At 34.5% G+C, this 27,240-nt stretch overlaps 1 protein-coding gene across 1 annotated transcript; it reads right to left on the reverse strand.

Annotated features, from left to right (window-relative positions):
• Positions 1–16,220: 16,220 nt before the first annotated feature.
• Positions 16,221–26,683, reverse strand: LOC131061041 (cytochrome P450 716B1-like). The gene is made up of 2 exons (XM_059211316.1): positions 25,843–26,683; positions 16,221–16,626 (listed from the first exon to the last, which is right to left on the reverse strand). Exons 1-2 carry the CDS (start codon positions 26,503–26,505, stop codon positions 16,276–16,278), a joined length of 1,014 nt encoding a protein of 337 aa, XP_059067299.1. The 5' UTR covers positions 26,506–26,683; the 3' UTR covers positions 16,221–16,275.
• Positions 26,684–27,240: the final 557 nt, after the last annotated feature.

Raw genomic sequence — 27,240 nt, forward strand, 5'->3', positions numbered from 1 at the left:
ATTCTTGCACACACACAATATTCTTGCACACACTATTTTACTATAAAAATAGGCTATTTGTTGAGGTGGAAATCAATGAAACATGGGTTTGACTAAGGCAAAACCCTACATAGCCACCCAAAACCCTATTCTTGGCTGCAGGTACAGGTTCGAGATCTGAGCATCGCTGCAACTTTCAAGATCGACAGAGCACACAGACTTAGTTCCAAGGAACATATCTCAGTAGAAACCCCTGGGACAAGGGCGTGGTGCCCTGGTCCTCCCAGATTTTAGCAAGTTTTGGCAGAACAACAATTTGTTGTCTTCAGATCCCATTCTGTCAATCACAACTTCTGGTCTACAGAGTTAGTACAGGGGCATAACACTCCTATCCTGAACATTTTGGCTCATATTTCTAGCATAGGTGCACCTCTAAATTTGTCTCTTAATCTGTAATTTTCAGCAGTATATCAATTATTCTCAATTCTGCATTTCCAGATTAGGGTTGCTTGTGTATACTTGTAGTCTAGGTTAAATCATTCAAATCTGCACTTTGCATTTCTCCCATCTCTCATTTACAGCAAGGGAATAGAAACCCTAAAAGGTAATCCTTGACTCTCTCTTCCTCACAAGAAGTAGCCAAAGTACGTTACCTCCCTAGGCTCTTTCGTATTCCACGAGTGTGTACATGAGAGTGGGATTGAGGTTTGTTTGCTTAGTCTCATTTTTTGCCCTACACATCTTTGGTGAACTCGACGTGAATCCAATCTTTTTTTTATTACATTGCATTGTTAGATATAGACTTAGCATCTTTCATTTGCTTTATAAACATAAAATTCCAAAAAAGTGAAAAATTCAAGAGAAAAAAAAATATTCCCTTTATTTGTTTGCATTGTGTGTTTAAATTTCATTCAATTTCCATTTCAAAATGTCAAAATTTTATTTGCAAGATGTTCATACTTTTGATGATGTATGCAATTATGTTGATTATGAATTTAGTAAGGATGAATTAGATGAAGCTCTAGATGAGTTTTTGAACCCTAAGCCTTCTAAACCCTCATTTTGTTGAAAACTAATTAACTTTGTTACTATGCCATTTCGTGGTGATGAGAAAGATAAGTTGAATGATTCCTCTCATGGGTACATTCATATGAACTCCTCAACTAAATCTATTGACATGGTTATCTACAATAATTCTATTTATGAGTACATGTCTCCTTTTGAGTCAAAAGATAAACCTTTGAATCGATATGACCATGCCTTATTGGATGATGCCCTTGATGACTTTATGTCTCTTTCCAAATATTCAAACAAAAAAAATTAATCTAAAAAATTAATCAACATGATAAATGTGAATGAACATAGCAAGCCTCTTTTTGTAGTCCAAGGTGCTTATCCTTGTTCAACTTCCCAACCAACCCCTTTTCACTGTTCAAGGTGGATATAGTCACGATTCCTTTAGTACTCCTAACAAACCCATAATTACTGTGCAAGGAAGAAATCCCACTAAGAGTTTTTATAGTTATGCTAAACAACTAATAGAGGAGACTCATCCTGCAGCTTCCCACACTTATAACACAAAAAACAATAGGCAACCTAATCCTCCTATGGTTATTCCCACTTGTTTTCCTAATCCTCAACCTATTCTTCCTCAAGAACCTCACATTTGACAAACACTTGGTAAGGAATATGATCATATTGAACAACTCAAAGCTACTCCTGCCAAGATATCCCTTTAGGATTTGATTCAAACTTCTTCAACCCATCATGGAATGTTATAAGATGCCTTGAAAAATTTGAATTTCCCACCTGCAGTGACATTCAATAATATGGCTTCCTTGATTGATTCTATCACATCTTCTGAGGTTCAAATTGTGTTTACCCAAGATGAGTTACCCACTAGTGAGATCCAACATCAATATGATCCTTTAATGATTGTGGTTATCATAAACGATAGTGAAATAAGACAAACACTAGTGGACAATGGTTCTAGCCTTAATGTTTGTAGCATTAACTTGTTGCATAAAATCAATGTTGATACATCTCTCATTAAGCCCGATTCTCTCACTATCTGAGACTTCGATAATGTTGCTAAATCTTCATTAGGCATCATAATCTTACCTATTAAGGTAGGTTTTGTTACTTTGCCCACACCTATTCATGTCATGCCTAGAAATTTGACATATAATTTTTTATTAGGGAGACCTTGGATTCATAGCATGCAAGTTGTCCCCTCTACATTGCATAAGCACGTAAAATTCATTTATAATAATAAAACATATATCTTTCTAGATGATACTAATCTCCAGGCTTGTCTCCAAACATCAACATCCAAGTCCTCTTCAACTGGTTCTTCCCCAACTATCTTAGACGATTCTTCCAAAATGTCTACTCCTACTACTGTGTCTATTTCCTCAAGTCTACCTCCTACCTCTAATTCATCTCCCAATGATTCCTCAAATGAACCTAAGGTTCTTGAATAAAATCCTTCTCAACCTGATTCTACCACTGAAGATGTCTTCTCTCCTGAAAATATTCTTGCAGAAGATGATTGGGGATCCCTTGACTTTAATCCTACTTTCATAGGGGAATATAAAATTCCCCCCAGAGAACCCAAGGTTGAAAAGAAGAAAGAAGAATAAAAACCTAGAAAGCATTCCACTTTACCCAAGCCATTGAGTAATAACTTTGTGGCAGATTCTCAGACTTCGTCACCCTTGGTTTCTGATTTAGAGGATTTTTATCCTTTACTTTATGAAAACCCTCCTTCTCTTTCAGAAATGGCCAACCTTTATGGTCTTGGCTTTCAAATCTTAGCTAAGTGTGGATATAATGGTACTGGATGTGGTACCCAAGAACAAGGGATAAAAGTTCCCTTGGAAAATAACTTTCGTGATACAACATTCGGGCTTGGCTATGATCCTTTTGAGCATACTAAAGCTTCTATGAGACCATCTGTTAGTGTTAATGTCATCTCTACTTCCCTCTCAATAAAGTATCCAGAATATATTGACTGCAATTCTTCTAGTGTCTTTGCTTTGGATGTTTTTCCCATTGATGACTCCTTGGCTGAATTATTAGGAGCCTATGATGACCTTCCTCGTTATCACCATAATCGCGGCTTTCCCTATTGTTTAAACACAAAAGATTACTTTGGGAAAGAAATAAATAACGATGAGATAGTTAAAGAATTTCCTTAGTTGAAAGACGCTCCTCAACAAAGTAATCTCCTCATAAGTGACACTATCGATATCAGGATGGATCCTTGTATCGAAGACAAAGTCATTAAGATAGGAAAATGTCTTGATGAAGAGGAAAAAAAATAATATTTTGAATTATTACATGAATTCCCTGGAATCTTTGCTTGGATATATTTTGACATTCCTGACATTGATCCTAACAATGTCACTCATAACATTGAATTAGTTCTTGATGCTAAACCTGTGAAGCAAAACATTCGAAAGATGAACCCTAAAGTAGAATTGCTTGTTAAGGCTGAGATTGAAAAGTTATGGGATGTTGGATTCATCTGTCCTATCGATTATTCCCCATGGATTTCAAACATTGTGGTCATGGCTAAATCTGATAATAAGATTAGGATGTGTACGTATTTTTGAGATCTTAATAACGCTTCTTTGAAGGATAATTTCCCTCTCCCAAATACTGATATGATAGTAGATTCCATAGTAGGCAATGCTCTATTATCCTTCATGGATGGTTTCTCAGGATATAATCAAATCTTCATTAATCCTCAAAACTACTTTCACCACCCCTTGGGGAATGTTTTGTTGGGTTATAATGCCTTTTGGATTGAAAAATGTAGGCACTACCTATCAACATGCTATGAACCTCATCTTCCATGATTACATGCATAAAATGTTAGAAGATTACGTTGATGAGCTCTTAGCTAAATCCATTTTTTCGTATAGATCATGTTAAGATCCTTCGTCAAGACTTTGAAAGAATTCGTAAGTACAACATGTGCTTGAATCCTCGAAAGTGTGTTTTCGGTGTGGATAGTGGAGAACTATTAGGATTCATAGTTTCGCATAGTGGAATTGTGGTGGATACGAAGAAGATAGATGCCATTGTTAACATGTTGTCTCCTAAAAATATTTCCCAACTAAAAAGTTTACAAGGAAAGATTAAAGCTATTTGTAGGTTTGTTTCTCAACTTGTGGATCGTACCTTTCCTTTTACTCGTTTTCTTAAAAATAATATCATCTTTCAATGGAATGAGGATTATCGTCAAGCATTTGAAGACTTAAAAACATATTTGGTCAATCCTATTCTTCAACCCGCTGACCCTTCCAAACCCTTTCTGTTATACACAGTTGCTTCCCTTCATGCTCTTGCGGTCGTGGCTATTCTAGCTCCAAAACAAACCTTTCATACAACATGTTAGTGACAGGTTAGTCAATCACAACTGTTAATTGTAAAATCGATGGTGTAAAATGCATGACTACCATGGGTGTTAATCAATCCGTACGGTCTTTTTGGAGCCAGAATAGATGTGTCCTGCTCTTGTAACCTTTTTGGCACAACGTGATAAGGATGGTAGAGAATTCTTGGTTTACTATATAAGTTGCACTCTACTCGATTACGAAGTCTGATACTCCGCAATAGAAAGACAGTGCCTTGCTTTAGTTTTTGCAACCCCAAAATTAAGGGATTACCTTTTGAATGTTGAAGTTCACGTTATCATTAAATTTGACCCTCTAAAGCATCTTTTCTCCAAAACCGATCTTTCAAGACGCTTAGCCAAGTGGGTTATGATGTTTGACCGAGCTTGACCTTAAGTTTGTCTCGCAGAAGGCAATAAAAGGTCAAGTGTTGACTGACCACTTGGTTGAGGCTCCTTCACCCTTCTCCCTACCTAACCCAGAGTCTTTTTCCAATGAATGCATTCTCTCTACTGAGGTTGATGAGATTTGGGAATTATATTTCGATGGCTCTAGGTGTCGTACAAGATTGGGGGCAGGTATTATCTTAATCTCTCCTAAAAAGAAATGTATCCCTTTGTCGTATCGTCTCAATTTCTTGTGTACCAATAACATTGCTGAATACGAGGCTCTTATAGTTGATATTAAATATAAAAAATCTTCATATCTATGGAGATTTGCAATTAATCATAAGGAAAGTGACAAGAATTTATCAAGCTAAAGAAGATAAATTATCACAATATAGAGATCTAGCTATATCTTTGTTGCAAAAGTTTGATTCTTATAACATGGAGCCTGTTCCTTGAAAGGATAATTGACATGTTGATGCAATAGGAATGCTTCTAGCAATCAGGGCTTCTAGCTCTACAAGTTCTCTTTCTTCTTTCTCAATTTCGTCCATATCCTTAGCATACATCTCTTTCCAATCTATCTTGTGCTTACCAGAGGTAGATGCTTTAAATGTGGTCTTAGTTTTAGCAGCACTCTAACCTCCAAGTTCTTCAAGTTCAAAAGTAGTCGATTTTCCAAGTAATGTATCTCTGATCATAGGGGTACTTGACATTGTCTGAAGTTCATTGATAGCAGTAGCCTTCATCTTGTAAACTGGAGGTAGAACTCTTAGAACTTTTGACACTATCTCATCCTCACTAACTGATCCACCACATCATTTGATACCCATGACAATCTCATTGACTCTATCCATGAAATAACTTATATTCTCATCTTCTTTCATCTTTAAAGTTTCATATCTTACCCAGAAACCTTCAAGTTTAGCAATCTTCACAGCTTGGTGACCTTCATAAAGAGTTTCAAGCTTTGTCCAAATCAACTTAGCATTCTCCAACTCTATGACATTCAATAGCTTTTCATCATATAGGGCACTTAACAATGCTTCTTTTTCTCTCACATCATTTTCACCTCTCTTCTGTTCATCAGTAGGTGCCAGTGTTCTAGAATTAGGATCATGAGGTATGTACCCTTTCTCCACTATCTCCCAAACTTCAGCTTCAAGACATCTGAGATGAATCTTCATTTGATCCTTCCATATTTTGTAATTGTACCATCAAATATAGGACTCTCCTTCTATTAAGGGTTGAATGTGTAACTTGATAGAGTTGCCATTAGATCTCCTGAAGTGGTTAAGCTTCTGCAAAGAGGACTTGGCTCTGATACCAATTGTTGGAATGCACTAATACCGGAAACAAACTAAGAGGGGGGAGGGGGGTGAATCTATTTACTCACAATTACAAAATTAATTCAATTATAAACCTTATAATGGAGCACAACACAATAAAAGATATATCATGAAAGCACAACACACATAACACCAATATTTTGACACAGAAATCCTGGAAAGGGAAAAACCACAATGGGAAACCCTACCCACAATCACCTGAATACTCTATAGTAGTATTATGAATAATTACAATGTGGTCTGAACTTGCAGAAAGCCCAACAACCTAGAGCGCACTTCTCATCACAAAGGGAAGTCTCACTGACTTACATAAACATCGAACTACTATTCGAAAAGAAATGAACTGTGAAAGTACCATCTACTAATGTTTGATACAGTTCCGATTAAGCATTGATGCCTTCTCTACAATACAAAACCTTTCCAACCTTCACTGGGATTATATGACTCTATTCGTGCATAATCCTTTCTTTGATAATGCAGACATAACCACCCATAACCATCGATTCCCAAATTACATGAATAAGTCACCTATAAATACAAATCATCAACCTTATTAACAAGGTTGGCTAAACCCTAAACCCATAAACCCATAATTACAAAAAATACATCACATGATACCATCAGACCAATATTATAATTTACATTACATATCATAGACCTAAATCAAATAACCAAACAATTATATCCATCGGAAATTCTGCTAAGACCAAAATCCAACATGCTTCACCAACCGGTAGAAACCCTTAGTGAAGTAACATAGAGTTTAACCAGATCCAAATAGGACCATCATAATAACACGCCATCCAATGAAAAGTCACCAAATGCTCGAGACATGATCAAGAAACACCTTCAACATGAAAGAAACCGATTCCATAAGTCGGACCCAAAATCTACCAATCCACCATCAAATTTTGCAATGATAAGAAATTTCTTTTGTCACCAATCATGTGATGTGATCAACCATTGTCTATAACCCATTCATCCTTCTCTTCAATTTTTGCATCTAAAGCCTTTTCTTCAGTATGTGTTGTTTCAATGACAGATTCCAGAGAATCATCCTTAATAGCAATAAAGACCCAATCATTTTCGGATGAGGCACCATTACCGGATCCACTCACAGGTTCATCATCATCATCATTAGTAATACCAAAATCATCATCACCAACATAATAACATGATTTATCTTTATTTCTTTTGAATCTATGTCTTCTCTGATATTCATGGTTAGACTTATAATTCCTCACAAATCTTTCATGATTCCTAATAGCTCTTTCAGGACATCAAGATGCAAAATGACCAATCTTATTGCATGAAAAACATTTAAACTAGACTTTTCCTTCATACTTACTTCCAGTCGGTCATTTAGGAATTCTTCTAGCAATCAGGGCTTCTAGCTCTTCAAGTTCTCTTTCTTCTTTCTGAATTTCCTCCATATCCTTAGCATACATCTCTTCCGAATCTATCTTCTACTTACCAGAGGTAGATGCTTTAAATGCAGTCTCAGTTTTAGTAGCACTGTGATCTCCAACGTCTTGAAGTTCAAAAGTAGTTGATTTCCCAAGTAATGTATCTCTGGTCACATGGGTAATTGACATTGTTCGGAGTTGATTGATAGTAGTAACCTTCATCTTGTAAGTTGGAGGTAGAACTCTCAGAACTTTTGACAATATCTCATCCTCACTAACTGATCCGCTGCAACATTTGATACCCATGATAATCTCATTGACTCTATCCATGAAAGAACTTATATTTTCATCTTCTTCCATATTAAAAGTTTCATTTCTTACCCAGAAACCTTCAAGGTTAGCAATCTTCATAGCATGGTCACCTTCATAAAGAGTTTCAAGCTTTGTCCAGATCAACTTAGCATTCTCTAACTGTATGACATTCAATAGATTTTCATCAGATAGGGCGCTTAAATATGCTTCTTTTGCTCTCACATCATTTTCAACTCTCTTCTGTTCATCAACAGGTGTTGGTGTTCCAGAATGAGGATTATGAGGTATTTACCCTTTCTCCACTATCTCCCAAACTTCAGCTCCAAGACATCTGAGATGAATCTTCATTCGCTCCTTCCATATTTTGTGATTTGTACCATCGAATCTAGGACTCTCCTTCCGATAAGGGTTGAATGTGGAACTTAATGCAGCTGCCATTGGATCTCCTCGAGTGGTTAAGCTTCTACATAGAGGACCTTGCTCTAATACAAATTGTTGCAATGCACTGATACCAGCAGTAAACTAAGAGGGGGGGGTGAATCAGTTTACTCACAAGTACAACAATTAATTCAATTATAAACCTTATACCAAAGTAAAACACAATAAAAAATATATCATGAAATCTCAACACACATAACACTAGTATTTTGACGTGGAAAACCCGAAAAGGGAAAAACCACGGTGGGAAACCCTACCCACAATTAGATGAATACTTTGCAGTAGTATTATGAATAATTACAATGGGGTCTGTACTTGTAGAAAGGCCAACAACCTATAGTGCACTGCTCATCACAAAGGGAAGTCTCACTGACTTACATAAACATTGAACTACAATCCAGAAAGAAATGAACTATCAAAGTAGCATCTACTAATGCCTGATACAGTTTCAGTTAATCATTGATGTTTGCTCTGCAATACAAAACCTTTCCAACCTTCATTGGGATGATATGACTCTATTCGTGCACAATCCTTTCTCTGATAATGCAGACATAACCACCAATAACCACCGATTCCCAAATTACATGAATAAGTCACCTATAAATACAGATCATCAACCTTATTGACATGGTCGGCTAAACCCTAAACCCATAAACCCATAATTACAAAAATTACATCACACGATACCACCAGACCAATATTATGAATTACATTACATAGCATGGATGTAAATCAAATAGCCAAACAATTATATTCATCAGAAATTCTGCTAAGACCAAAATCCAACACGCTTCACCAACCAGTATAAACCCTTAGTGAAGTAACATAAAGTTTAATTGGATCTAAATAGGACCATTATAATAACATGCCATCCAATGCAAAGTCACCAAATTCTCGAGACACGATCAAGAAACACTTTCAGCATGAAAGAAACTGATTCCATAAGCTAGATCCAAAATCTACTAACCAAGTCACCAAAACAACATACCGATAAATCTAACTGGGATAGTAGAGGCAAGCCAATAAAGGCAAATACCAAAAGCGATAACAACCAAAGTACCAAATCATGAACCAACAAAATATAGCAAGCATGTAACCCACCAGAATAAGCATCCAAGACCGATTCTAGAGATTTGATCATATCGGATCAAAATGACAGCCAAAACCAAGAATATCACCAAGACTAACTGGGATAGATTCAACCGGGATAGTCTCCAACTGAGATACACTGTTGACATCAATGACAACACTTAACCAAATCTAACATATTTCCAACACTATCAAATTCAATCACCATAAGTTTTGAATGCAGAAGGCACAGTGAATAAAGGAACAATGAATTAAGTCATCTTTTTACTTATCATTAAAACGCCAGACACAATTTGATATAACAAGCACCTCAATCTAAGGAGCAGTTTGGAGCTAGGAGGTGAAGTTCCAAATAACACATCAGTTTGAACCTAAAAAGTAGGGTATTTGAGTTAGTTTGCAACAATTCAAGTTGACTTTAAGACTCAATATGGGTATACCATCAATTGAGGTCAACTTTAAAGGAGTCAACCTTGAATTTCAATAAGTTTTGACTCACTTTTTGCATGTTCTTTCACCAAATTCGACCCAAGAGCCCATAATTGTCTCAAACTATATAATATAAATTTTAATGCTCCACGAGATTTTTTGTGATTTGCATTATTAAAATGTGATTGACTTGATGGAATGATGGTTTTATAGGAGTCCAATAAATAGGGAATGAGAAAATCTAACTGGGATAGTAGAGGCAAGCCGATAAAGGCAATGATTTTATAGGAGTCCAATAAATAGGGATTGCCATGAATTATGAGTACCCAAGCTAGCTAGAGAGACACAAAAATTGATAGGGGTTTGAAGGGCATCCAAATACCAAAGGGGTTTCCATAAATAAAATTTGGGGTTTTTAGAAATTCTCCAGTATTTTTTTGGAAAAGGGATAGATAGAGATCAAGCTAGAGAAACTGAATGTGGAGAGATTCATTGTGAAGTAGGGCACAATAGTGGTGTTCATATCATATTGGTGCATGACATTTATAAAAAAATGAGTACAAGTAAAATGATATGAAAGAGTACCTGGATGGTTGTTGAGCTGAAAACTGAAGCTATATAAATTATCAAGAACCCTGATAAATTACAACAACATGTCACAACTGGCATGTTTCAGTTTCACCTACCCCAAAAACCATCATTTGAATCATTTGTTTTCCATCGCACATCACTTTGAAAAACAATCTAAACTACATACCCGTGCAACGATTCTGCATGACTATTTATAAATTGCACATGACCGTTTTGTGAAGAAGCCCAATCCTCAATGTGATAAATCACACTCCTGCTAAAATAATTGTAGCACAAACAATTAACAAAAACATGAAAATAATCATTTCCCGCCCATGTTTCTTAAAATGCATGTTTCTTTTGTTATATATATATATAATTTATTTATATATAATTTCATATATATAATTAAATATATATATATATATTATATGTAAAAAAATACAATATTATATATATAGTTTTTTATATACATGCATACATATATATGTGTGTGTAATATATACATATATATATATATTTATTTATATATAACTATTGTTCAAGAATAAATCTGATGTTTAGTTGTGTCTTTTATCCGATGATCAAATTAGTCATTTTATGTGTGTGACTAATTATTTAGTTGTGTTTTCTTACCCAATGACCAAATTAGTCATTTATAGTTGTGTTGCAAAAAATGACTAGAATTTGGTCATTTTTACTTGTCGTAACTAAAATTTTTAGTCACCTGGTCATTTATTTGCCATATTTCTACTAGTTCTAGTTGTCATCGGGAGGGGTAGATATCCCTAACTTATCTCTCAAGTAGACAAATGTATCTACAGGCAAGGCTTAGTAAAAATATTAGCAATGTGTTCCTTTGTAGATACATATTCCAACTTTACTACCTCTTCACTGACTTTTTCTCTCAAGAAATGATACTTGATTGATACATGTTTAGTCTTTGAATGTTGCACCAGGTTCTTTGACATATTAATAGCACTGGAATTATCACAATATATGACAGTAGGCTCATAGATAACTCTGATATCCTTCAACATTTGCTTCATCCAAACTACCTGAGTGCAGTTACTAGCAGGAGCAATGTACTCAACTTCAACAATAGATAAGGACATTGAATCTTGTTTCTTACTATCCCATGAAACTAATTTCTTACCCAAAAAGAAAGCACCACCAGAGATACTCTTCTAATCATCAACATCACTGTAAGCACATAACATGAAATCATCATTCCTCAGATACCACAAACCATAATCCACAGTTCATTTTAAGTATATGAATATCCTCTTTACATCAGTAACATGACTCTCTTTCAGATCAGCTTGATATCTAGCGACCATGCACACAACATGCATAGTGTCCGGTCTAGTCTGAGTAAGATATAACAATCCACCAACCATAGATATGTACAAAGACTGATTAGTTTTCGAAGATTCATTATTTTTAGACAATTTGCAGCCAGTCACCATAGAAGTTCCAACTGGTTTGGAGTCATCTAACCCAAACTTCTTCAGCAATTCCTTCACATATTTAGTTTGAGATATAAAAATACCTTTTATCATCTGTGAAATCTACAATACTAAGAAAAATTTCATCTCTCCTATCATAGACATCTCAAATTATTTTTGCATATCATCGACAAACTTCATGATCAAGTTATCATCTCCTCCAAAGATAATATCAAATTAAGATGTTATCATTTTCAATATTAATATACAAATTACTATCAACGATACCTTTATTAAATCCTAGTTTCAACAAATACTTATCCAATCTAGAATACCAGGCTCTAAGGGCTTGTTTCAATCCATAAAGAGATTTCTTCAGCTTGTATACCATGTCACCATCATCTGATAATGAAAATCCACCAGGTTGCTCAATGTAGACTTCTTCCTCAAGATCACCATCTAGAAAAGATGACTTGACATCCATCTTATATACCTTCAAATCCTTATAGGCAGCATATGCAAGCAACAATCTAACAGCTTCAAGTCTAGCTATCAGAGCAAAAGTCTCCTCGTAATCAATTCCTTCTTTCTGTGAATATCCTTTGCATACCAGTCTTTCTTTGTTTCTGACAACTTCATCGACTTCATTCAATTTGTTCTTGAATACCTATTTAGTACCAATTACATTCTTGTCTTTAGGTCTAGGCACAAGCTCCCATGTGTTGTTATTTTCAATCTGATCTAATTTTTCTTCCATAGCTCTTATCCAATTTTCATCTTTTCAAGCTTCAACAACATCTTTAGGTTCAATTTTGGAAATCAAACATACCTCTTTAGCAACTAGTCTTATTCTAGTCCTTACACCTTTATTCTTATCACCAATAATCTGAGTTTCCAAATGATTCAATCTTACATACCTCGGGGTCTTCTGATTATTTTGACTTTCAAGTTCATGTACCTCTCCACTGACAACAACAATATCTGGATTAACAGTCTCTGTTGGATCATTCTAGTCAATTCTTTAGTTTGAATAGGTGTTAGAACAATATGCTGACCATCATCATATCTGCATACTCTGATTTCTTTTCCATATTTCTCATCGACTTTCACATTTGCACTTTCCACTATCTTTCTCAGTCTCTTATTGTAGCACCGGTAGGCTTTTCTCTTTGTTGAATATCCCAAGAAAATTCCTTCATCACTTCTTGCATCAAACTTTCCTATATCATCATCTCTCTAGTTGATATAACACTTGCTACCAAAAATTCAGAAATATCTCACAGTAGGAACATGACCAAACCATAGCTCATAAGGAGTCTTACCAGTATCACCTTTTATATGAACTCGGTTGAATGTGTAAATAGTAGTTCTAACAACTTCTCTCCAATAGATCTTTGAAACATTCCCTTCAATCAGCATAGTCCTTGCAGCATCTAGGACAATCCTATTCTTCCTTTTAACAACTCCATTCTGTTGTGGGGTTCTAGGAGCAGATAATTGTCTTCTAATCCCATGCCTCTCACAGAATGAATCAAACTCACCGGAACAAAATTCTCCTCCTCTGTCAGATCTCAAACATTTCACCTTCAATCCCATCTTAGTCTCAACCTTTTCTTTGAATATCTTGAATTTATCTAATGCTTATGATTTTTCCTTCAAAAAGACAACCCACATCATTATGGAATAATCATCAATTAGCAACATAAAATATTTGTCACCCTGCACACTTCTAACATTTGTAGGTCCGCATAGGTCAGTATGTATAAGATCTAGCAATCCATCATATGTATACTACTTACTCTTGAAAGAAATTCTTGTTTGTTTTCCCATTTGACATTCCTTACATACCGGATTAGCAGGTTTAACAATTTTAGGCAAATCTCTAACAACTTGAGTAGAACAGATCTTAATCATTGAATCAAAATTAACATGACATGTTCTCCTATGCCACAACCAACTTTCGTCAATTTGAGCAATCAAACAACTTTTCTCACCAACATTCAAATGAAAGATATTACCTTCAGTCTTAGTTCCTTATGCAATCTCTATACTGAAGGCATTTAGGATCTTGCATTTACCATTCTTGAATTTCAAATCATAACCTTTGTCAACCATCTATCCAACACTTAAAAATATTATGCTTCAAACCTTCAACATACAAGACATCATCAAAGTTGTGCTTACCATCAAAGAAAATAGAACCTCTACCATAGATCACATAGGCTTTGTCATCTCCAAATCTTACTATTCCACCATCATACCTTTCCATATTCATAAATTTTCTTTTATCACTAGTCATATAATGTGAACAATTGTTGTCAATTACCCATTCATCTTTCTCTTCAACTTTAGCAACTAAAGCTTTCTCCTCAATAGTGTAGCTTGTGGAATCAACAGGTATCAGTCCATCTTCTTTAATAGCAATAAACACAACTTCATCTCCTTCTGATTCTTCATCTATAACACCTTCATCAGTAGCATAATAATAGTTCTAATGATGCTTATACTTCCGATTAGGCTTGTAAGGCTTATTATACTTTTCATGCTTCTCATATCTATCATTCCTAGCATGCTTATCAATTTTATCATGCTTGTCATATTTAGACATTCTCTTCGGGAATCTAGAAGCAAAATGTCCTATCTTATTGCAAGAGAAACATTTCAACGATAATTTTCCATCATACTTACCAACTCCCTTAGGCAATCTTCGGGCAATCAATGCTTCAAGCTCTTCCAATTCCCTTTCTTGCTCTACTATCTCTCTTCTTTCTCTTTCATATCTGGATATTCTATATTCTTCAGGGTCATACTTTTTCTTTTCGGATACAGATGCTCTAAATGTTGTCTCTGGCTTTCCATTTGATTCACCAAATTCACTCAGTTCAAATGCAACAATCTTCCCAACCAGCAAGTCTCTTGTCACAGTAGTTACACTCTAAATCTCATCAATAGTAGCTACCTTATGTTTGTAAGCAAGAGGCAATGATCTTAGCACCTAAGAAACAATTTCATCTTCTTCAAGGGTTCCACCTGCACATTTGATACCTTGGACAAGTTCATTCACCTTAGCCATGAAGGAATTTATGTTCTCATCTTCTCCCATCCTCAAAATCTCATACTTCCCTTTCAAACTCTACAACTTAGCAACTTAGACTTGTTTAGCTCCTTCATACAAGGTTTCAAGATTCTCCTAGATCTCATGTGCAGTTTGAAGTCCCAGTACATTAGTCATCTCTGAAGCAGTCAGGGTACTTAGCAATTCTTCCTCCGCTCTAATGTTATTTTTAGCTTCCTTGATCTCATCAGGAGTAATCAGTCCATTCTGAGGAACAAAATAAGCATTCAAGCATTCTTAGTAATCTTCTAGTAATCTTTTCCAAGGCATCTCAAGTACACCTCCATCTGGTTCTTCCATATAGCATAGTTACTTCCATCAAATCTCAGACTCTCCTTCTTAAAGATAACACTTCCACTTCCAGTTGCCATCCCGGATCTCCTCAAGCTATTAAGCTTCTTCTAGAAGATATAGCTTTGATACCAATTGTTGGCAACAACAACGAAGGAAAATTGAGAGGTGGGGGGGGGGGGGGGGGGGTGAATCAGTTTTCACCGGACTCAACCACAATTTCTTTGGATTAATGAAGTACTTAGAGTTGAAGTGGGTTGCATTCACTGTTTAGTGTGCCTGTACATAACGTTTGAAATTACAAATAAGCCAGTCATTAATTTCAAATAAATTAAAAAAATTGATTTGTGAAAATTTAGAAGAAAAAATTTTCCACTTTAATATGAAAAAATATATTATGAAATATCCTTGATTCGATTTGAATGTACCTTCCATCCTTTAGGAATAGTGAATCCACTATAGATGAAGTCTTTGATAGTTTTACGAAAGGCTCCTGGAACAGAAGGAAGCAATCTAAGTGTTTCTTGAACAACTTTCCATGTGTATTTCATTCTTTGAAGATCCTTCCACTCTAAAAATTCGCCTTCCTCCTTTGAACTTGCTATTTCTAATTGTTCTACATAAAATCAAATATATTATTTATATTATTATATACCTCTAGCAAATATCATAGATATATAATAATTAGATAATAACTCAATAGACTTAATAAAACTGCTCCCAAGGAAATAAAACTCTGTCATATCATTCTAATTGAAACTGTTTATAGGTTTACTGAGTAAAGAAAATGGGAAATCCTTAAAATTTAGCTTGAGACCTCCTCATCGCAATGTTTGTAATTGGTATATGATTTGACATTTGATTTACTTTCTTCCGACAAATGAAGTAGGTTTGAATGCAGGGAACCCTAATCAAGTTAGCTTAAACATTGGAATTTAAGTAGTTTCTGAGTGTCATTGAACTCTAAATACTTTGTCCTGTTAAATACCAAAAAAATTCCATCCAATTTTGAGCCGCAGAATTCAAGCGTGCTTAGAATGAAATAGAAGAATCGAGCTGTTCAGAAATTAAGAACAAAAACCAGAGTTAAAATACCTTGCAGAACTCGATCGTAGCAATGGGGGTTTTCAGCCAAGAATTTGAACAGCGATGTTAGGGTAGAGCTACTGGTATCATGCCCTGCATACAGGAGCACAATTATGTTGACCTTGATCTCATCGTCTGTCAAACCCCTTTCCTCCTCAGCAGATCTATTACACAAGAAAAAAGACAGCAGATCCTGCTCAGCAGAAGCCCTTCCATTCCTCAGTGCAATTCTCCTTTCCTCAATAATCTGAGTAAGTTGTTCACGAAGAGCGTCACGTGCAACTCTGGCTTTGTGGTACCTTGTCCCGGGCAAATCAACTGGTACCTGCAATATTAAATCTTTGAGGTTTTTTACAGGTATTTTCTTCTGAATTCTTATATTCTACTGATATATTTGCAATTTTTATTGTTCAAGCTATGCCATGTTTCTTTTTCATTTTCTCTTGTTAAGGTTAATTCTTGTTTTTTTGGGTTCTTCATGGGCTTTGGTGGTATACCTACCAGCTTAGTCATGGCAATCAGGAATCCTTTCTAGTTTATCCTTCAATTAATATGTAGAATTTTTAAATAAAATTTAATTTTAAGGTTTCTTTTAGATTACATTTATTTTTATTAGATAATTTTGTTTTAAAGTTATGAACTGAAGGTTTCTGAAAGGATTTTGAAACTTCGTATATCAAAAAGGCAGCAATAATGAGATCAAAACTAACAAAAGAAACAGGACTAAAATATAAAACGACCTTTCAGAAGCAAACAAACACTTACAGCAAAGGGACAGTCATAACAATGATTAAAGAGGTTTGAAATTTTGAATCCAAACCTCTACAGAGAATCTGAAGGGATGTCAAAGTTTAACATGTGAAAGTCAACCTGTCTTTTTTCAAAGAAGAACAAGGCACAACCAAAGGACATAAAGATACATCATCTGGTTTTCTCTTGTCCTTGAAAAAGGGCCTTCAGATGTTTCTAACAGAATCCATGACCGTAAAATCCAACTCTTTGCCTTTATTCCTCATTACATAACAATCCTTTTCTTTATTGATCATTACATAACACTGTCAATATTCTGGGCCTCATTCCCTGAACCTCTTTCCCAAGATTGGGAGAAGAAATGAAATTTTCTATTTGATTATGGTGTTTCTTTCTGAAATCTTGACAAGAATTGGAGAAGTGCTCAGCTTTATGACAAAGAGGAAAATCTGGAGGATGACTCACTGAAGATTTAGTGCTTCCAAACATAAATTTGGAACACGGCTTTATGACCTTTGAAAGCACCTTATCAAAATCAACACTCATACGAAATCCAGAAAAAACCAAACATTACATATACATCATAACATTATGAATAGATAAAACTTGACTAAAACAATTAATAACTCATTATTTCTTCATCCCAATATTCAAAATAAGATAGAGTCTTTGTGCAAGTTCTTCACTCTAAAAAAAATAAAATTAGGCTACCAACGAAACAAAGACCTCGTTGAAGATACACATGCAATCTTCAAAGATTTGGTACAGAAGGAGCTTGAAGATGGACCTTCAAATTGGGCGCATTAAGGGTCAAGTTGATCAGCTGCTTAGGAATAAGAAGATCTCCGTTGCTCAGGGTCTTTGATCATTGTTATGTAATTGATTGCTGTCTAGTTGGTCTTTTGTACACTCAGTATGTTTCTTTTGTACACTCAGTATGTTTTTGAGTCTGTCCTCTTGGTTGCAGCAACTTGCTGTAGTCTATTTTATGGATGTTATTTGTTTATGTATCTCTCAAAATATCTGTGTTGCTGTTGTTTGCCGTTCTGAACAGCTGGACAGTTTAATGTTTTCTTCTCTGGACAGTCTTTAGACTATTTATTATAATTCTTATTGCATTCTTTCAATGTATTAAAAAAAAAAAAAAACCTCCAAGATTTGAAAAGACAGAAAAAAATCAATTTCACATGACAACCACCAAAAATTGACCAAACGCACTACCTTTTAAGAGCACAACATCGATATTTGGGTAAAAGCTCGAAAATCTCCTAATGAGGGCATTCCCCAAATAGGCAGAAGCTTTGTCTACTACAGCATCGGGAATCCTCAGAGTAGTGCATAAACCATCCAACAAAAAGAGATCTGTGCCCTGGCATGGTTCGAAAGTCAGCTTGGTTGAAATGGAAGAGACAAATCCAACCATTGGCACCATATACGAAGCTCCAGCCTATTCAGCAATAACAGGCGTGACAAACTCCTCGGTGATCAAAACATTGCAAGAATTCATTTGTAAGTCCAAATCAAAAGCTTATAAAGAAACAACAGGAGGGGGCTTCAAGTCCCAAGACAGCTAGTGACAAGAGAAGGCTTCACAGCAATGGAGAAGCCCTCGCCACTACAGAAGCTCAACATGGGGTGGTTGCACAAGCCTTGTCGCAACCCTAACAGGGTGCCCACAACCATAGAACTTTCGTTCATATTTTCAATTCTTGAAATCCAATGCCAATTTCAATTTACCTTTGCTCACTGAATTTTGTTGCTGGGAATGATCAAAGTCAGCATTATTTTAGTTGTAGCATTCCTTTCTTAATTGCTACTATTGTAATCTTCTAGCAAGCTTCGCGTTTTTTACAGTTCCTTCCAACAATTCTTTTCTGGTTGTTAATCTTTTGTATTATGAATTGTCTCATATATTTTGAATTTCTTCATCCAACAATATTTTTTTTACATTTGTTGACTAGGCTGTGTTACAGTAATTCAACAAATTAAAATTCATCCCATGAAGATCTCTTTTAAAATTGCATAAAGGACAAATCATTTTCCAAATAATTATAAAGAGAGTGGCCATCAAAATTGTTCTCGTAAGACAGTTTTTTAATTTAATAATTGAATTCAGAATATAATTGTATTTTAATTTTTAATTTAATTAGTAAATACAACCATTTGATGACTGTATAGAGGATTCCTTAAGAATCACAATACTTTTATATTTTTTTTTAATTAGAGAAAGACAAATGAGGTGACGAGTGAGATAAAGATGGTAAAGTAATTGATAGAGATTGTCCAATTCATATTTTGAAATTTCTAAAAATTATAAAATTTATTAAAGGCTGGTCTACTTATAATATATTTGTGTTTTTTTCTTAAAAATTGTTGGTGGCTATATAAAATATAGGAAAAATTAAAATTATATAGGGAAATTTTAAATGTTGATATGAAAAATAGATAAAGCATGTATATATACATTATATTTATATGAAAACATGAATAAAATAGGTATATGTACATTATAGAACCTTAACATACCACATTTGTGTTTAGAAGTCATTGTCAATACACAATATGCATTCATAATTCAGAATTCATTGTCAATACTAAATATGCATTCATAATTGAGAATTCATTGTCAATATGCCAACACTTGTTTGCATATAGTTCATTGTTTCTATCTGGTTGGAGGATACTTCGATAGTCTTCCATTACTATTATGACCTACAATCGCTTCTTTATGCATTACAAAGTTTTGGGTGTTTGTGAAATTCATTCCCAAGTTGTTATTCATATTTCTGAGTGCTTTTGGCTATGATTTAGACCTGTTTACCTTTCATATCAGTGAAAAGTCCAATATTGTAGACCTGCAACCACTTTTTTACGCACTACTGAGTTCTAAGTGTTTGTGAAAATTTATTACCATGTTGCTGCTCATTATTTCTAAGTGCTTTTGGAAGTGATTCAGACATGTTTACCCATCATATTAGTGAAATTTCAGTTTCACAGACCTATAATAAAACTAAAAAAATGTTTTCTTTGAGCATTTGAGTCTATTAATTCTTTTTTAAATGTGTTGGGAAAAGGGTGTTAGGAATTGCATGTATAAAATATCAATTATATGCAAATAAATATTAAACACGGGAATGAAAAACACATAAATAATAACAGCGAAGAGACAATATTTAAAGTGGTTCACCTAATCTTGGGCTACATCCACAAAACAAAGAGTCCATTATTATTATCCAATAAATCAAAATCGATTACAACCAACAATCCCCTTGCAATTCAATATCATTGCAAAATGCTACAAAATTCTCTATAGAAAACCCTAACCCTTAGCCTTTTTATCAAGACTTATTTCAGTTACAAAATTAGGGTTACAACATGCCAGTCTGAAGCAGTCATCGGTGAGGAGGGACCTCAAGGAGATCAGTCCAAACCAGTCAAACACACATATATGATGGAGGCAATGTTGATCAGATAGTTTTTATTGCATGAAATTTGATTACATCCAACTGGGTTACAACATACCGACACATAGGCCTGGTAGAATAGGTCACACCGGAACCTTGAATCGAAATATCTATCTTCCAGGGATAGTCTATCTCTGAATGATTCTAATTGATCTTCCATTTATTGCATTCTAAAGCATGATGACAAATATATATATCGATCCAAAGGATCCAGTCGACCCAAAATGATCAAAACCCGAAGAACAAGACCTAACGTGCAAAATGAACAAGGTCGGCCTCCACCAAGATATTCCTCCAAAAAATCCAAAGGATGAAGCGTAGAAGGTCGGCCACATGCCAAGAAACATTGAGATCAATGCTCAAGGCTCTGCAAGATTCGGAATGGGTTCCGGTAGATCACCAAAATAGGTCTCAGGAAACCGGTAACAAGAAATTGTCATGGAAACTGGTGGTGATATCTTGGCGGAAAGTGATCCAAATGAGATGTCATTTGAAAGCAAGAAAGATGATCAAGTCTTCAAGTAGAATCCTACTCCACAAGTTCCGGTGAGCCAAAACTGAGACACACAGAAAGGAAAACTGAAACTGCAAACAAAATAGAAAGCAAATGTTTTTGGTTGATGCAAGATTGTTGTGAATCGGGGATTCTCTTGTATCATAGTCAATAGAAAAATAACACCCGACGCCTTTATAAAATAATAAGTCTTTTTGGCCTTGCGGGGCATTGCCCCCAAACCCCAGTCCAAAAATATGGAGGGAAACTGTGTCGATAGAAGTAGGGAAAATTTAACCTTCGAGTTTGATTAGGCTCCATATAACAACAAAGGGAGACGATTGGGCATCTCGAGGATGGTTAGGGGATATCATGGACGTTCCCAACCAGATTGAGGACAGGGGGACATCCCCTTTGAGAATCACTGTCGTCCCCAAGTTTTCGAGACGTTTCCCATAGATATTGCAATTTTGGGGACGATAGGGGGATGTCCCCTGGCTATCCCCAAGTCCTTGAAACGTCCTTGATATAGGGATGAGGGATTTTAGCTCGGGAATGCATCCCTAGGTAACGTAGATAAAAAATGTTATATTTATCATAACGTTTTAGTCCAACTTACAAAAGGATATTTTGGCTGATAGGTTTTTTAAAGATAGAATTATTTTAATTATAGTTATTTTTAATCTCAAAATTAATTTTGTAATGAATACAATTTGATATCAATTCAATAGTACTGATATAATCTTTGTGTGAGTATTGATTTTAACAAGGTGTTGTGAAATGTCATGTAAAATTTTGTTCCAAATTTGACTTTTGGGAGTAGAGAATTTGTTGTAAGTCATCCTTCACATGTTTTCCTTCATTGCCATAAATTTGGGTGCTTCTCCCATTTGTGTCAAGACTTCAAAGAGAAACACCATATTTAGACAAAAAGTGTCAATTCTTTTCTTAATCATGGGAAGGAGCTTTTAGAATGTTGTTAAAAAATGGTTCATTTTAAGGAATGAAGGAAAAGAGTTGGGACTTTATGGTTGTGGGTCATGTTGGTAACTCTCAAGGGTCTTCCTATAAGGACAAGAGAAATCTAGATGTTGTGACTTTGTGTCCTTTGATTGTGCTCAGTTCTTCTTTGAAAAAAGGCAAGTTGGCCCTTACAAGTCAAATTTTGACTCCTCTTCATAATCCTTTGGAAAGGTTTGGATTCAAACCTCCTTGATGTTTTTTTGGTTGTCCCTTTGTTGTAAGTTGTTTGTTTCTTGGGGGTCTTTTTGGCTTTTAGGCTCATTTTGTTGTTGATTTTAGTGTTATGTTGTTATTACCTTTTCTTGGCATACAAGGTTTTTAGGTCCTTTCAAAACCCCTCCTTTAGTTCATGTCTTTAATCAAAAGCATTTTCACCTAATAAAAAACATTTATAACTAAAAATAAAGGGTGCAAAATGCATGTGGGCATCACAAGTATGAACTAATCTTAATAATTAAAGGATAACATAAGAGCATCGATATATTTGAAATAACTTTTTTGTATGTAGTGGCAGAGAAGATTGATGAATAGTTGCGAGTGTCTTGGTGAATATGTACTTTGTTCAATTTTGTGATATTTAATCTTTTAATTTCATGATACAATTACAATAAATTACTCAGACTCCTTTGTTCCCAACAAGCATTGCTTCTTGTGGTTGTTTATGGATTAAAATTTTGGATTGCTATAATTCCTTCCTATGTTATAGCTAAATGAAGTTTGTTCTTAATCTAATCTAGGTCTAGTGTTCCTTTATGCTTAATCATGTCTAGCTCTAGTTTTTCTTGTTCCTTTTCAACTTTAAATAGTGAATCAATCCTAGATCCACTTTCATTTGTAAATTTTGTCATTATTTCTCTTGATTTTTTCACAAGTTTAGTATTAAATTGATAATGCTCTATTGTAACTTAAAATTTACCACAATTATCATTTAGTTTGATTGTTGGACATTTCAAGTATCGCAATGCTTCTTATAGTGTGTATTTGTGTTCTTGTCCAATGGCTATCATTTCCATCCAAACTGTGACACACTAGCATTTATCTCATTCATAATTTTTTGGCTAGAATGTAGCCAAAGTAGAATCTTGGTGCTTGGCTTGAAATTCATCAAGCCTAACCACTGAGACAATACTCTACAACTTGTATAATTTCGGGGTTTCAATCTATTTTTCATATTTTAAGTTTTATGTCATTCAATAGTAAACATATTTTAATGGTAAACCATGCAAATTTCTATTCATAGTTCTCGTTATATTTCATACTCATCTTTTCTACTAAAATAATTTGCATGGTGTTGTCCCCATTTTGTTTTGTTGAGTACCTCATTTTGCCTAATCAAGTCCCTTTCTAAAAATTTCAACACCTTAATGGTTGGCCTTATAATGCGAATTCATGAGAAGAAGACCCCATTTATAAGGAGTCTTGAGAAAAGAAACTTTAAAACTTTCTTAGTTTATGAAGACAAACCATAATTTTGTTGGTTTAGTGAGGAGTTCTCAAAACCTCATTGAGAGCCCACGTGATTTCCACAATTTCATCATATATTCTTAACCTACTCTTATAGTCGATTAAAAGAATGATTTTGTAATAGCTTTCATTATAAAACAAACAACCTTACAAAGAAAAGAAAACAAATTCATGAAGAATTTGTACTTATTGACAAAGCTAACTTTCTTTGTAATTGCTAAAAATTTATTCAAACATAAAAAATATAACTTGTGACATGTATTTTATATTTTTATTTGTCTTAAGATTTCTTTATAGAATTCCTTTTGTTTTTATGACTATAATGAATCTGAGACATTAGAAGAACTTATTTGATCACATGGGCATTTCTTGAGATTAGTTATTGGACAATAGCAAGAAATATGTGATCCCTAGCAAATTCAATATCTCATGAGTCATAGTCTAAATTTTCCATTGTATTTAAGGTCCACTCAATCAACATAAATGTATTGCATCTTGTTGCTTGATTTAACTCTATTGATGTCTAGGTACCAATAGACTTTTCAAGCAATTGGTAGCTATTTCAAAGGTGATGCCAATGATATTTGGAAAAGTAATAGGGTTGTACTTTCAAGAAGGGAAACTTTGAATATGATTATCATGATCAAATACAAGTCCTTTACTACTTGCAAACAACCATAGATGTGTTGAATAATCATAAGAAGCAATGCTTCTTTTGACTCAGTTGTATTCTCACAAGAAATTATGTGGGTGTATAACGAAACATTAATAACTAAGACCCATCCCCATTTTTCCTATTATAAGAGGCAACTGTACGCAAATTATTGTTGAAATAACATGGGCTTGTAACCATACGCAAGTCATAAGGAATTGCTCTTTCTTTGTTTTTACTCTATAGAAACATATTTTTTCACATGGAAAAGACTAATTTTCAATGCAACAATCTTCATTGTTCATTTTCTTGATACATCATCTTGATTGTGATTGTCATTTCCAATGTTTTTGCTTTTTGTATCTATGTTCTCAAAAAGAATAAATTTATAGATGTAACAACAAAGTTGTGTTGTGGACTATATGATGTCGGGTTCAATCTCCTTAATTAAAAATAAAAATAAGGACAAATATATATCTCAAAATAGCCTTACTAACTTACAGTTCTCCCTGAGCAAGCTGCACGAATTTGTGGGAAAGTTTGGCAATGGTGGGGCCATGTTCAATACTTGCAAACAACTGACAAGTGAGAGAGAAAGTATTGATTTTCATGAGAGGAAAAACAATGACCTTCTCTTCACCCAACCAGTATTGACTTTCTTTGTATAGAATTTGTACTTATCAACAAAGCTAATTTTCTTTGTAATTGCTAAAAAAATGTTCAAATATTAAAAAAAAGTAGCTTGTGATGTGCATTTTACATTTTTATTTGTCTTGAAGATTTTGTTATACTTTTTCTTTCAAGTTTTAATAACTACAATGCAATTGAAACATTAGAAGAGTTTATTTGATCATAGACAATTCTTAAGCTTAATTATTTGACAATGGTAGGAAACATTTGATCTCTAGCAAATTCAACTTCTCATAGTCAATAGTTTCCATTGTATCTAAGGTCCACACAATCAACATAAGTTTATTGCATCTTGTTGCTTGATTTAACTCTATTGATGTCTAGGTACTAGACATTTCAAGCAATTTTGGTATCTATTTCAAAGGTGAGCTCAATGGTATTTGAAAAAGTACTAGGGATGTACTTTCAAGAAGAGAAACTTCAAATGATTATCATGATCAGATACAAGTCTATGACTTCTTGAAAGACAACATAGATGCATTGAATGATCATACAAAACAGTGTTTCTTTTGACTTGAATGTATTCTCACAAAATTTTATGTGAGTGTGTCATGTGACACTAATAATCCAAAGTTCATCCTCATTTTTCCTATTACAAGTGACAATTATACACAAATCATTGTTCAAATGACACGGACTTTAACCATACACAAGTCACAAGGGATTGCTCTTTCTTTGTTTTTACTCATTAAAACATCTTTCTTTACATGGAAAAGACTATGCTCAATGAAACGATCTTCATGGTTCAGTGTGTTGATGCAATATCTTGATTATGATTTCGATTTCTAACGTCTTTATTTTTTTTATCTGCGTTGTTAATTAAAGATATATTATCTTGATTATGATTGTGGTTTCATATGTCTTTGGTTTTTGTATATGTTCTCAACAAAGATTAGAATATATCAAAGGATGTTTGATGTAACGACAGACTTATATTGTGGATGGACACCTATATGATGTGAGTTCAAATCTCCTCAAAAAGAAAATTGTCTAAACAGTACTAACCTGCAATACTCCCTGAGCTAGCTGCTCGAAGTCGTGGGAAAGTTTGTCCAGGGCGGGGCCATCTTCAATACTTGCAAACAGCTGACAAGCGAGAGAGAAAGTATAGATTTTCATGAGAGGAAAAACAGTGACCTCCTCTTCACCCAACCAGTGCTGAGCCAGATGACGTCTAGCGATCGAATCCACCCGACCTGTAAATTTCTTCAGAGCCTCTGGCCTCAAAAAAGTCATGAGCATTCCCTTGAGCCTCTTCGCATCATCTCCCACAGCATTTATTAAGGACCTTTCGAAGAGTTTTCCCACAGAAGCGGGCCATGAATTCTGCAGCAATTTGTTCTCATTGGCAAACAAAAATCGGTTTCCATCTGCGCTGCAGAAAGTCACAGTGGGATGGCCGACCAGATGGGTGGTGAAAATTTCGCCATATTTTTGCACCCGAGTGTCGAAAAACACAAAAGGGGTTCCTTTTCTCTGCCATTTCAGATACTCCATCATTTCTCCAAGGAAGGGCCATCCAAATGTACCAGGTGGGATTTTGCCCCCTGCTCTTCTCTTTATATTTATAAGTAGTCCGATCAATGACAGCAAGAAGCCCATCAACAGTGTTAAAGGAATTGGCTTTACAGCATCATATCCATCGCCCACCCACTTCATCATCGCCATTGATGTTCAGTTGTAAACTACCAATTCAATCGTTTACTTCCTTCCAAACTCAAATCTCCTTCAGGCCGACTGGAATTAGGTTGCATGCCATTCTGGTGGAAAATATTGTCCACTCTAGATATTTCTAGCCTTGCACTTTCCAAATTATTGAATTATATTATTGTATTGTTAGTGTTGACATGGATACAATTGGCAGAATTATGTAGGTTAATATTAAGTTGTTGAGACAACAACTTAATGTTAAAGTATAATAAAATGATAAACCTTAAAAATTAAATAACTTAAAACAAAACAAAACAAAATGAGAAACCATTGACTTGTATTTGTCAAAAATAATTGGAATAAATCCAAAACAAGAATAATCAGTCTATAAAATCTAAAATGCTCATATGATTGAAACCCTAATTTTTTAAATATTAAAAAATCAATTATTAAAAACCACACCATATTCTACCATCAAAATTCAAGCAAAACTTTAATATAGCTTATTAATATTTTAAAAATTTCTATTAATTATTCCCATAACAGCTCTCCCTTAAAAATCAAATAACCTTTACCTATATTTATGGCTATATAGATGCCACTAAAATCATTTTTTAAGGATTTCCTAAAAATCTGCTCTAGAAGAACTAAATTGTATGGGTTCAAATTGATTGTTTTAATAACTAGTTAATTGAAAAAAAAAAAAACTCATTATAATAGTACATTGCCTAACGACGAGTACTAATAAGTGTT

The sequence above is a fragment of the Cryptomeria japonica genome, chromosome 9 (assembly GCF_030272615.1).
Source record: "Cryptomeria japonica chromosome 9, Sugi_1.0, whole genome shotgun sequence".
NCBI lineage: Eukaryota > Viridiplantae > Streptophyta > Pinopsida > Cupressales > Cupressaceae > Cryptomeria > Cryptomeria japonica.